The sequence below is a fragment of the Elephas maximus genome, chromosome 16 (genome assembly GCF_024166365.1).
Source record: "Elephas maximus indicus isolate mEleMax1 chromosome 16, mEleMax1 primary haplotype, whole genome shotgun sequence".
NCBI lineage: Eukaryota > Metazoa > Chordata > Mammalia > Proboscidea > Elephantidae > Elephas > Elephas maximus.
The window spans coordinates 3985599-3999377 of NC_064834.1; the positions used below are offsets into that span (position 1 = coordinate 3985599).

A 13779-nucleotide genomic window follows, 5' to 3' on the forward strand; every position below is an offset into this window, starting at 1 on the left:
TCATCGCCAAACTCAAGGTCACCTAGACTTTCTCCTATGTTATCTTTTAGAAATTGTATAGTTTTGCGAAAGACCAGATACTTTCGTGGATGTTTTAATGTTTAATATGGTGGTGGTGGAGGAGGAGGGGAGTTGTGAGTCCTCTGATTTTGTGGTTCTTTTTTGTCTTGAGGATTCTAAATTTTCACCTCTTGGTTCTTTTCCGTCTGACTACTGAATTACTAAAAGACACTCCTCTTTTGTTTTTTACCTTCCTCAGAAGTTCCTTTAAATTGTGTGACTTTTAAGTCCCTCTGTGGTAGTTAGTAATCTGGCATACCAGAATCCTTTTTTAAGAATATTCAGACTTAGAGTGACCTTAGATGGTGGCGGTTTTATAGCTTAGGCCTACCACTGGCTTCCTTCTTTTTTTCCTGTATGTTTCTTAGTCTACTCTGTAGGGATAAACGCATGAGACATTCTGTGCTCAGGTTGGGTTATTGTCCTATTTACTTACAATCATTTTGAAAATTGAATTACTTATTGCAGGTTACACTGAGATTTCTGTCTATATTCATTTTCACTTCATGTTCTGTATTGTTTTGGGAGGAAGTATTGGAAATTGGGAGCTATGATCCACCATTGTCTTTAGTTACCCAGGGGTCATATTGATGCTACTTTTGTGATTTAGTCCAAATACAGATACGAACCTGTTCCCAAACATGCACACGTATGCAAAATCACATTCAGACACACACACCAGTCTGAAAATTCTAAAAAAATACAGAAAGAAGCATATTTGAGTAATTATATATTTATTATGTGTACATTATTTATAGGTATATAAATAATTAATCAATACATATGTAAATATGTTTTCAAACACAGATATCACTTTATCACAGCTTTTGAGAAAGTGAAAAATTGGGTAGGTGAAAATATCTCTTAGTAGGGGGTTTGGGTAAATTACGATGGAAACATATTGGAATACCATCCAGCCATTAAAAACCATGCGTATTTTTTTTTATTGACATGAAAAAATGTAACAGTATATTACGTGAAAAAAGCAGCTTATTAAACAGCTATCAAAATATGTTCCAACTTTATTAAAAAAATAAAATTCAAAGGGATACATACCAAAAAATGTTACGAGTAGATTCTGCCAGGTGTTAGGATTACATAAAGTTTTTATATATTTCTGTGTTGTCTATTTTTTTCATGAGTGACTTATTTTTATAATAAGAAGTAGATGTTTTTATTTGAAAAAAGTTTAAAAACACCAAATAAAAAATTTATATACAAGTAGTATGTTTTTGGGGAGGAGACATGTTTGTTTTATAGAAATTAATTTATCTAGATTTAGTTGTACAAGAAATAAGAGTTGAGTTTAAAAGTCAAAGGGCCACTCTTAAATTGGATTGCCAGATTTTCTTTGCTAAATTTGGTAATCCTGCCTTAAAGCAAAGTTGGCTCATCTTTTATGTTCGAGATTCCAAAAGTGTTAGTGGTCTAAAGAGCCCTAGTTTAAAGAGGCTGACGAAGTTCTCAAAGTCATCCAGCAGCTCCAGCAGCCGTCCGGACCACAGCTCTGTCTTAGATGGTTTACACCTACTTGTGTTGCCTGCCAACCTTCTGTCTGTTTTTTTTAGCCAACTAAATGATGGCTAAGTGTATTAAAAGTGATTAGAGAGTCGTGTTCAAACAGTTCTGTTATCGTCTCCATGCCGGCTCTGAAGTTGCCATTACAAAATAATACTATATCGTGTTGTTTAAATGTAAACGTGGGTCATCTTCTCAAATTGCTTTATCAAGCTAGGCTGGTGATATCTCAGTTCATTTGAAAAGATAACCTTGGTACATTTACATTTAAAATACTTTTAAAGTGAAATAAATTCCAGCTTTAAAACCTTTCCTTACTGGTATTCTCTTTTAGCTGGAAGCAAAGGACATGGATTTTTCCATTTGGAAGAGATATGTGTACCTACACCCTACCCCCACGGGCTTTATTCCATGACGGTCCTTTGGGACATTTGGTGAACGTTTACCAGACACTCAAGTCGACTCACAGCCAGCACTGCGTATCGCCCAGCAGCTACTTCCGCTTTATGGAGGCTGATTTTCTAGAGACTGAGTAGCGTAAAGAGTGAAGTCTCTGCAGTCAGCCTGCCGGGGCTTCCCACCTCTGGGCCATCACATACTTGCTGTGTGTGACGTAATTTCTCTGTGCTTCCATTTTAACACCTGTGAAATGGTGATAATATTGGTATCCACTTATTAAGGTTGTTGGGCTTAAGTTGCGAAAATATAGGTTAAGCACTTAGAATATTGCCTGGCTTATGATAATAAAGGGTAATACCAAAAAAAAAAAAAAAAAAAACCCACTGCCGTCAAGTCGATTTTGGCTCAGCGACCCTATAGGACCGAGTAGAACTGCCCCGTAGAGTTTTCAGGGAGAGGCTGGTGGATTTGAACTGCTGACCGTTTGGTTAGCAGCCATAGCATTTAACCACTACGCCATCAGGGTTTCCAAAGGGTAATACATATAAAAAAAATAGTACTTATTATTCAAGACTTATAACATTAGAAGCAAAAGTAGTTTGAGAAGCCAGTATTCAAGGTATTTGTAAAACATTTTTCTCAAAATCAGTATTCATTAAATGTTCTGTTGTGTAAATAACGTTCATGCCCTTGTAATGTAGTCCAAATTTTCTTTGGGCATTTAAATGTGCAGTTCGTCAAAAATTAAAAGCTTAATTTTGCTCGAGTGTAGAATCTGCCTTAATATTTAACATCACAGAAATGTAAAGACAGAAACTGTCGTGTGCATGGTTCGTTCATGATGTACCTCACCAGCAGCTGTAGCTGAGGAAAGACTGCTGTCTGTGCAGCATGAGAGCTGTGGGAAACTCCTTAAGGCTCCTCAAGAAATCCCTAATCTTATACTTTATCTCAGAGCCAGAGAGTTACCGAAACAACACTGCTCTAAGCCTCAATTGCCTCTTTTCTAAAGTGAGTGGATTGCGCTATATCTATTTTTAGCCATGCCTTCTTCCTATGGTTTTTTAAATTTAACTAAGCACTTAGCATCCAATTTAGAAATGTGTTTATTAGTACTCTTAGTTCTTTAATAAAATAGCTTTATATCAGATTCTTTTGTAGATTCTATTGAACTTTTTAATAACTTTTTTTATAACCTTCCCTAAGGTATTCCCATCTGTCAGCAGCACTTAATTTGGAATAACATGGAACTTGAAGACGATTATTGCTTGAATGATTACAAGTGAGTGTAATTGCATATTAGCTATGTTATAGACTCTCAGTATTATACAACAACAGCCCCAAACACAGTGTTTTTCTTCTGAATCCTTGGATCATGTCTCTTCTTCTTCTGAATAGTTTTTTGATCCCTTAAGTTCAATATAAATCCTGAGCTTTAAGATTTGTTGGCTGGCTACCCCAGACTACCTGATCCTTACCTTCTTGTACTCTGTTTTTCCTTTTCATTTTATCATGCTAGGCTGTTTGTCCCCTGCCTTTTTAGGTCTTGCTATTCTTGCTGCCTTCTTTTATCTTCTCTGAATATGATCTATTCCCACTTGGTTCAATGCCGTTTCTTTCCATTTTCACAGAGTCTTGGGTAAGAGGAATTTAGTCTCCAGTAAGTCTTTCATTTTTCATTTAAGCACTCCTTCTATTACTAAGTGGCACTTCGTGTACCAGCGATTGCAGATTGTCATATTCGCCAACTTGTCTTTCTCCCTTCTCACATAGTGAATAAGTCTTTACTTAAGGAAAGAGCAGAGGGGTGAGAGGCAGTGTGGAAAATAGATGGAAGAGCCCTGGGAGTCAGGACGCTATAGATTTGGCTCTACCTTTTTCTAACACTTTGGATCTGAGGCAAGACTCCTTTCTTCTCTGGGCCTCTTTTTTCTTACATGGGAAGTGATTATAGAGGTCCTTTCCAGTATTTTTATTCGGGGATTTTAGATCAGATTTAAGGCTATTGAGAACTTTTTCACTTTTTCATTATTTAGACAGGTAAATAAGTTCACATTACATTTATTCACATTGCTGTATCTTTTTTATATTTGAGAGGGTAGGCGCTATGCCTGATAAACCAGCATATTAATATGTGTATATTTGACACTGAGTGCATTTTGATGATTATGGTTTATTCTTGTGTTAACTATCCACAGCATTTCGGAAGGTTGTACCTTGAAGCTGGTATTGGCTATGCGTGGCGGACCTATAAATACTAGAAAAGGTAGGCATATTTTAAAATCATATATATTCAAACAATTTCACTAATGATAACCTTCAAGCCAGTAAGTGTTTTTATAGCCTCGGGTTTTAGTCAGGTCTCTCTCTGCTGTTAGGTCTTAGAAGACTCGGAATATCTCAGGATTCCTGATTCAAACCAGGAGGATTTCAAAATAAGCCTCACTAGTGTACGGCACTGGGTTTTAGTACAGGGAAGGGAAATAGGATGCCATGTATAAATATTATGCTATCATTGTGTTTAGGTTTATACCAGTCTTGTTGCTTATTGAATCCACTAGATCTTCAGATTGTGGAATAATGATTGTTTTGGGAAACTCCAAAGGTACATGTTGGTTTGGTTTGGGATGCATCTGGGTTTCATGGATATTGCCACGGCCCTGTTGCATCCTTTCCCAGAATGTGCGTAGTCTCTGGGAATCTGTTCATCCATTCAGCAAATACACATTGAGCTTTTACTAGATTGCTCAGTATAATGTTTCAAGTGCAGTAAACATGCAGACAGAGTCTCTGCTTGTATGATGCTGACAATAATAAACATGTAAAGAAATTACATAATTTCAGGTAGTCATAAGTGCTATGGAGGAAATACGGTAATGTGATAGTGTCTGTGAAAGTAAGGTCGTAGGAAGATGACTGCGAAGGGGCTCTCAGAGATGACATATGAGCAGAGACTTGATTGACAAGATGGCTGTAACCACGTGGTAAGCCCGGAGCATTCATATTGTTCCATAATTCATTTATGTGACATGAATCCAAACCAAACACAGGAGTCCCTAGACTGCTCAGATTCCTGCTTTGTCGGTCTCATTTTGGGGAAGGCCTTCAATTTGTTTGACCCTTCACCAACCAGAAAACTTAAGGTTAAGTATTGATTCCATTGTTGGCTTAATTCCTCAAGTCAAATTATGTCTGTATGCTTCATAACTTTGATGAGAAAATAGTGTTATTACCATCTTTTTCCTAGCTAACTCAAGAGAATTTTGTGAGCTGTGTTACTAGGTTGCTGAACTGTTTTGCACAGGTTGGAAGGAAAAAAGGTAGTGTTAGAGATGGTTACCTAGCATTCCTGGTATGATGGACTTTCTGCTAACTGGCTTTCATGAAGTTTTCCTGTATGACATAAGGTAGTGTGTATAGTAACCACTCTGAGTATAGTCCAAGAACCCTAAGTGTTTACAGAACCATTAAATTTACATTGAATTACAAAGTGTTTAATGACATGTGAATTCCATTGTATTATATTCTGAAAGTTGGTTATTTGTGAATAGTACAGTCTTTAAACCAGAGTATTTAATCAGAACACCTCATTTTCTGACTAGGATTAAAATTATTTTGTACGTTTATGAGAAGGACTATAACTACTACAGATTCTAAGTTAAATAGCGTACGTATATTTTTACTATTTTTTAAAAATGAACATTAAAGGCATCCCTACCCTCTAGTGACACAGTGGTTCAGAGCTTGGCTGCTAGCCTAAAGGTCAGCAGTTTGAATCCACCAGCTGTTCCTTGGGCACCCTATGGGGCAGTTCTGCTCTTCCTATAGGGTTGCTGCAATTCAGAATCAGCTCGACAGCAACGGGTTTTTTGTTTGTACCCTCTAGTAGTTGAAGCTTTGTAACCATAATTTTTTTCCTACAACTTTAAATGCCTGGTTTGTGAATTGAAAAATCAGCAGCTAGGACTTATCTATATGGATGAATCTTCTTTTAATATTTTAGTAAAGTCCCTCCTTTTGGCGGTAGCAGCAGCTGGTAAATTGGTATGATAGTTCTTATTTCTTTCCCATTAATATAATGTGGAAAATGTAGCATTAACTTAAAAATAACAAAAATTTTGTTGAAAATATCTTGATATTTACATGTTTTGTGTGTAGGACAGAGTCAGTCAAAATATCCAAATAATTATGTTTATAAAATAAGACAAAATCTTGTCATATTTCTAAGTTTATTTTTTAAAATCCTTTAAGAGTTTACTAGTGGTAGTATTGTATTTAAGGAGCCCTGGTGGAAGAGTGGTTAAGTGCTCAGCTGCTAACTTGAAAGGTCTGCGGTTCGAACCTACCAGCTACCCCATGGGAGCAAGACATGATAGTCTGCTTCCGTAAAGATTTTAGCCTAGGAAACCATATGAGACAGTTCTGCTCTGTCTTACAGGGTTGCTGTGACTCAGAATTGACAGCAGTGTTTGGTTTTTGGGTTTTAGTAATGGATTTAGGATATGGGAACAATTTAATGTTTTTACCTTATTACTTTCAGAGTTTAATATTTTCCTATTAAACTCAAGTAGTTTTCTGTGAAGCTATTTTTATTTTTATTTTTAAGGGTAATACAGCACTGTGATTCTTTTAGTAAATAAGCTCTTTGAGTGAAAGTTATGCGGCTTGGGAAATTGTTGTACCTTTTAGGACAGAACAAATGCTTCTGCAGCATAACATGAGAATGGCTTTGGAAGCAGGCTTCTTTTTTTTTTTCCTGGATCCGTTACTTAGACTCCCAAGTTCAGGGTTCAGGGGCTGCTGGAACATTTACCCTATGAGCCGGTGATCACTCTCTCTTTTTTTGACAGTTTATATAAATTTTAATTTGCTCACATTCGTTCTAACAGCTCGGACTGTTCTTTTGGAATTACTTTTCTTCTTTCTGAAGTACATTCTTCAGAATTTTCTGTAGCAAAAGCTTTTGGTATGAATTCTTTTTTTTTTTTTTTTTAATCTGTAAACATAATCATTTCGCCCTCATTTTTGAAATTTTACAGGGTACTCAGTTGCTTTCTCTTGACACTTTGAATTCCACTCTCATTGGTCTTTCCCTGTTGCTGTTGGGAAATCTTGTTACCAATTAACTTTTAAGGTGATCTCTTTTTCTTTGATTCCTTTTAGTGTTTCTCTTTGTCTTTAACATTCTTCAGTTGTACTGCAGTGTGTATAGGCATGTATTTCTTTTCACTTATCCTCTTGGACATGTTATTGTTTCCTGCATCATGGCTTCACTTGTTCATCAGTTCTGGGACTTGGATTAGATATGTGTTAGATCTTTTTATTCCAGCCTTCATATTTCTGAACTTCTCTTTTGTTACCCACTTGCCACTGGTTACCCACTAATATTGAATGCAAAAGTGAAGATCAGTGTAGTAGCCAAATAAGATCACAAAGCATATATAATTACAATGGCAAAAGTAAAAACAAACATTTCTCATCAAAGTTTGTCAGTAAGAATGGTTCTGTACGTTACTCTTCCATTGATCAGTGAAGCTGACATTCCTTTTTTTTAAATTGTACTTTAGATGAAGGTTTACAAAACAAACGAGCTTTCCTTAAACAAGTAGTCCACATATTGTTTTATGACATAGGTTAACAACCCCACAACATGTTAACACTCTTCCCTTGACAGCCTTGGGTTTCCTATTACCAGCTTTCCTGTCTCCTCCCACCTTCTAGTACTTGCCCCTGGGCTGATGTGTCCCTTTAGTCTCGTTTTGTTTTATGGGCCTGTATAATCTTTTGTTGAAGGGTGAACCTCAGGAATGACTTCATTACTGAGCTAAAAGGGTGTCCAGGGGCCATACTCTAGGGGTTTCTTCAGTCTCTGTCAGGCCAATAAGTCTGGTCTTTTTTTGTGAGTTAGAATTTTGTTCTACATTTTTCTCCAGCTCTGTCAGGGACCCTCTGTTGTGTTCCTTGTCAGAGCAGTCAGTGGTGGTAGCCAGGCACCATCTAGTTGTGCTGGACTTAGTCTAATGGAGGCTGTGGTACATATGGTCCATTTGTCCTTTGGACTGATTTTTCCCTTGTGCCTTTGTGTTGCAATGATGGCTGTAGTAAAATTCGAGTCCTGAGCACCTCTCTGGGCCACTGGAGCTGTATGGGGCTTTGGAGTGACCCCAGTCAGCCTGTGTACCTTCATGTGCTTTGACTGGACACCTCACTGTATACCAGGACACTAGGGGCCCTGGGAGAATACTTTCAGCAAATGACTTACCAACCATTTCACATGTTGCAGTTTTAGTACACTAGTGGCCCACTTGTATTCTGAGTTAGGTAATTAAAAGGAGCCCTGGTGGCACAGTGGTTAAGAGCGTGGCTGCTCAAATACACTATCTGTTCCTTGAAAACCCTATGAGGCAGTCCTACTTTGTCCTGTAGGGTCACTATGTGTTGTAATTGACTGGACGACAGTGCATTTTTAATTACCTAACTTCATGTTAAGGGTAATCAGCCTTTTGATAAAAGTAGAAAGAAAAATAGGGGTTCACTGGCTTCTAATTTCATACATATACCTCCTAGTCGTGTATGTGTATTTTGGTAATCTAATGTATGTGGGAAGTTTTATGTTGTTTTTTAATTATTGATTATTAGAACCAGTATTTGAAAGTGTGGGAAGCAGAAGGTGTGCAATGAAAATAATCATAGGTATATAATAATTCCATAGAATCAGCAAATACACCAACTGTACTGACATAGGAAAATACTCACATATTTGGACATAACAATATAATAGTGTGTTTAATTTCTCTCATGTAATATAGGGCATGCTATATTAACTGCAAAAAGTTCAGAGATTTATTTGAAGAATATCATGTATGTACAGCACTGTTGTTCAGATTCAGTACATGATGTTCTGTCGCTGTACCAAGATGCATCAAATGATATGGAAGTTTATTTATCAATTTTGTCATTTGTAGTTCCTGTGGAAGACCCACTTAGGGAGATGGCTGAGTACCTGGATTCCAGTCGAGAGGAGGTCTGGGAGAAGACTTCCTGCAACAAACAAGTTACATTTTTGGTATACCGAGAAGGAGATCAATTGAATTTCTTTCGTGTAGTAGATAGGGGAGATGGCACTTTAACACCATTATCTGAATCTTTAAGGTAAACAGGTTTTTATTTGCATGTCTTCCTTAGACAAGAATATCATATGATATACTATATTAACCTTTGTTATTTACCTTCTGTTAAAATAATCTTAGTTTATTCCCAAGTCTAAATTTCATACTTGCCTTGCCCTGAGCATATAATTCTGACATTGTCCTTCATTTTATTGATACCAAGAGAGTAATTTCTAGAACTGAAATTTCTTTATGGGGCAGGATTTTTTCTACCTATATAAACTATGACAAAGATTTGTTTATGATACTTTATGAAACTCTAAGATGTGTACTAGGTTACAGAGTCTTTACAGCTTTGACGTAATAGAAAAGGTTGACGCTGAAGTTAGGATCTCTTTTCAAAATTCAACTCTGCTGCTTAAAAGTGGATAAATCTCTACTTCTGTGACCTTGTTTTCATAACCTATAAAGTGGGGGTTGGGAGATTTGTAATACTTCTAAAATTAGAAGGAAAAAACCTAAGATGTTTTAGTAGGCAGTAGAAAAATTAGGAAATTAGACTAGGTAATCGCTAAGATTCTGTGTACTCTGACTTATTATGACTCTTTGTCTTCTTTCACTATCGGTCACTGAACATTTACTGAACTATTATAGCAAGTCACCAAGTGAGGCACTAGGGTTATAAAGATGATTGTTCCCATCTTCATGGAGAATGCAAATCTACTATAAATAGTAGCTATGATATTATGTTTCTGAGTCTATAAAAAGATATCAAGACCTGAAAACAGATGAGAGGGCCTTCATTTTGTCTGAGAGGTGGGGAGTTAGGGACAACCTCTGAGAGGAAGTAATCTTAAAAGAGGAATAGGAGTTTGCCAAACAAAGGAAAGAAAGGTATTACAGGTAACTAAATTTAACCCCACAAAATAAAAATCTAGTCGTAAAACTACCCCCAGAAAAAAAAACAGCTTGTAGTCTGAAGAAGAGTCTCTGTGGGTCAGATGTCTAGGCATGGCTTAGCTGGACCCCCTATTCATAGTGTTACAAGGCTGCAGTCAAGGTCTTTTCTTACCTGGAAGCTTGACTGGGGAAGAATCTACCTTCAAGCTCATTCATAATATTGGCATAATTCATTGCCTTGCAGCTGTATGACTGAGAGTCCTGGCTTTTTGCTGGCTGTTGGCTAGAGGCTGCCTTCAGCTCCCTTTTGATGAACTCAAAACTAATTTAGGGCCTTAATTATGTCTACAAAATCCTGTTAGTCCTGCCCACACTTAAGGGGAGGAGATTATCTAGTATGTGTACATCAAGGATCAGGAATCATGGGGCCCTTCTCAGAATTCTGCCTACCATAGATGCTGTGTGTGTGGAAGAAAGGTACGCTGTGTGTGTGCGTGTGTGTGTTTGTGTGTTCATGCGCACATGTGTGGCTGCAGAGAGCAGACCTGTGACAGCTGAGTACTGATAGTTGACTAGAATGGGTCAGGATCCAGTTCACAGTACAAAAGTGGCGTAAACACATGGGCTAAAAGTAAAGAACGACGAGCAGTGAAGGCTACCTGTGTCTCTGTCACCTTAGAACTTCTTCACGTTCAACTCTCCACATGCTGGCTCACTGTTGTTAGGGTTTTCTTTCTTAGAATAAATTTGCTTAATATCCTTCTCTTGGTGTCTTTCCTAAAGGATAAAATCTAAGCTCCTTAGTTTAGCCTGTAAGGCAATCCATGACCTGCCATCATCGATTGTTTGGGTCTCTCCATTATGCCCTATTTTTAGCACATGTTTTTCTCTTTGCTTGAAACGCCATTTCCTCCTCTTGCCCTAGTCTTCCCCCAGCCAACTTATGTTTGTGTTTAAAGCATAGCCCAAATGTTGCCATGAATTTTAATTAAAATTGTATTCTTTCTCTCCAGATAATTTTTTATTTTCTCATCTTTTCCATGCACCCAGCAGAATAGGCCCAAGTATTTGCGGGCAAGGATAGGGTGAGGTAAATGGCAAAGGGAAGTATAAAACTTTATCTGCTTATCAATTGAAGGACACTTGTCTCACCTATTCCAGAAGAGGCTTTCTTACTCTAGAACAGGGATCAGCAAACCTTTTCTGTCAAAGGCCAGATAGTAAATATTTTAGACTTTTGGGTCAAGACATAAAATCAAGGATACAGGAATGTTGCAACTCGCCATCACAATGCTAGTTGTCATCAAAATGACTTTACTACGTTGTTGTTGTTAGGTGCCATCAAATCAATTCCGACTCATAGTGACCCTATGTACAACAGAACAAAACACTGCCCGGTCCTGTGTCATCCTCACAATCATTGTTATGCTTGAGCCCATTGTTGCGGCCACTGTGTCAGTCTATCTTGTTGATGGTCTTCCTCTTTTTCGCTGATGCTTTACTAAGCATGATGTCCTTCTCCGGGGACTGGTCCCTCCTGATAACGTGTCCAAAGTGTGTGAGATGAAGCCTTGCCATCCTTGCTTCTAAGGAGCATTCTGGCCGTACTTCAGAACTACAGTATAAATCTCATATATAAGGATTGTTTTGCATAATGATTGTAGGTTGAATTCCTTAAGAAACATTATCAAGTTCACAGTAGAAACTAATTTCCAGAGGCCTTTAGTGTTTGAGAATAGTGGTTGAGGGTGGTTTTTCACATTCAGAAAAGTTTCAGTCTTGGCCGTGAACTAAAAAGCTCACAGTAAAATTTTACTGTCCACAAGCCATTGAACTGATGATGGCTAAGTCCGTGAGAACAAGTGAAGTTCATTTAAAATGAAATATCTCATCACAACAGAATTTGACACTACTGGTTCAGTAATACATGATCGGTTGACATGTTTACTACGCAGTTCCTGCTGATGAGTAGTACATTGTATATCTTCACCAGCTTTGTCAGTCTGTCTGACTAAGCCTTTTTCTGTTTAACATATATTTTTATCACCATAATTCAGCAGAATCACTTCAAGTTGTAGCAAATCAGTGTTTTAGCAACTTCTTTGAAAATATTCTTACAGGTGTTCTATACAGACTATTCATAGAAGCAAATTCTTTAGTCACTTCAAACTTCGCATTGACACCCTGAGTAAACAATAGCGACCGAGCAGTATTGTTAACAAGTGTTGACATAGCAAGAGCCAAGGAAACAGCTCAAAATCAGTTGCCCTGTTTTTTAATTGTCTGTTGATGTCACTTCCGGTGTTGTCAACTCTTTGAGCAGTTGTTCTTGCTAAAAGGCTAGTAGTCTTAAACAGCTTTTTCCCCTCTCTGGACACAATTCCTCCCCTGCTGCAACCAAACACAGTTTAATTAATTCACTATTGGTAAACAGCTGTCTTTGCTTGGTTAACAAATGAGCGACTTGGAAACTGATAACAGCCTCATTTTCATTTTTTTATTTTTGTGATGAGATATTTCATTTTAAATTTCCTGACTCTTGCTTTCCTGTGAGTTGGGAATACTGTGGTGAGTGCTTAGTCTGGCAATGTTGAAGTATGATATATTCTTTTTAGTGTAACTTAATGTAAACATAATGCTTTGCCATCTAGTTTGATAACAAAATAATTTACTATTGACTGTGGCTTAAAATTGCAATATTTGAAGTCCACTTCTCTTGTTTTGACATGCTGGGTATGCACTGATAATTTTCAAAAATGGCACTCAAAATGCTGTGGACTTATGACCGTGCCACTGTGATTTGTGGTATGCTGAGTCACAGTGCAAAGCAATCAGAGCATCGCAGAAGCCTCTGTCGCAGCTCCTCAACTTTGCCGTTGTAGCAGGAAAGCAGACATAGTATGTGGTCCAGCTAACATGGCTGCATCCCAAGAAAACTATTTATGAGCACTGAACTTTGAATTTCATATAATTTTCTTGTGTTACAAAATATTATTCTTTTGATTTTTTTTTCCCCAACCATTTAAAAGTATAAAAACCATTCTTAGCTTGTGGGCCACAAAAAAACCGTGGTGGGCCAGATTTGACCCATGGCTGTAGTTTGTTGACTTCTGCTCTAGAAGGAAGAGGAAGAATTGGGTGTTTATTTGATCCATTCTGGTGCAGAATTCATCATTGGTCATTTTTAGTCTCAAACTTTTTAGTGAATTGTATCTCCTTACTGTTTTTCTAAGTAGAAACGTAATACAAGGAGATAGAGCAAGACTTAAATGATAACTTGTCTGTGAAATTCGCATGAGTACTTGACTTTGGGATGGTATAATCAATATTTAGGTTGAAATAAATATTGCCATTTATCCATTTCTTATTCTTTGATCATATTATTAGATTAAAGATTTAGAAAACATATTTAGCATTCAAGAAAATTGAGAAAGATGTTTTGGGGTTAAGTTTGTAAATTACTGTGTTATCCTGGTCTGGTTATCGCATTTTTTACTTAGAAAAAATTTGTGATTGGCTTCTAACTGTTCTGAAGAATTTATGGTTTGTGAGGGAAAATACAATAATGTGGTTCTTTGAAAAAAATACATGAATTTAAAATGTTTTATATTCTGAAATGCGTTCAATGAAATATTTATGACTGTACTTCCTTATTTGTGTATATATAATCCACGGGAAAACAGTAAAGGACTGGGTTTTTATAAGAGGAAGGCTGAGCCAGAAACCTCTTTCAGTATTCAGTATGGGTATTTAAAGGAACCCTGGTGGTACAATGGTTAAGCACTCACCTACT

General features: G+C 37.2%; 1 protein-coding gene across 9 annotated transcripts in view; it reads left to right on the forward strand.

The window, feature by feature from the left end:
• Nucleotides 1-13779, forward strand: part of ZFAND4 (zinc finger AN1-type containing 4) — a 125588-nt gene that overhangs the window by 69199 nt on the left and 42610 nt on the right. For 7 of the 9 annotated variants that reach the window (XM_049855545.1, XM_049855540.1, XM_049855543.1 and 4 more), the window contains 3 exons: nt 3184-3259; nt 4176-4243; nt 8943-9129. In XM_049855545.1, the coding sequence (XP_049711502.1) occupies nt 3222-3259; nt 4176-4243; nt 8943-9129 (293 nt within the window). In that variant the 5' untranslated portion in view covers nt 3184-3221. Of the gene's footprint in view, nt 1-1348; nt 2989-3183; nt 3260-4171; nt 4244-8942; nt 9130-13779 lie in introns of those variants that run through there. The other 2 variants (XM_049855542.1, XM_049855544.1) reach the window with 2 other exon arrangements.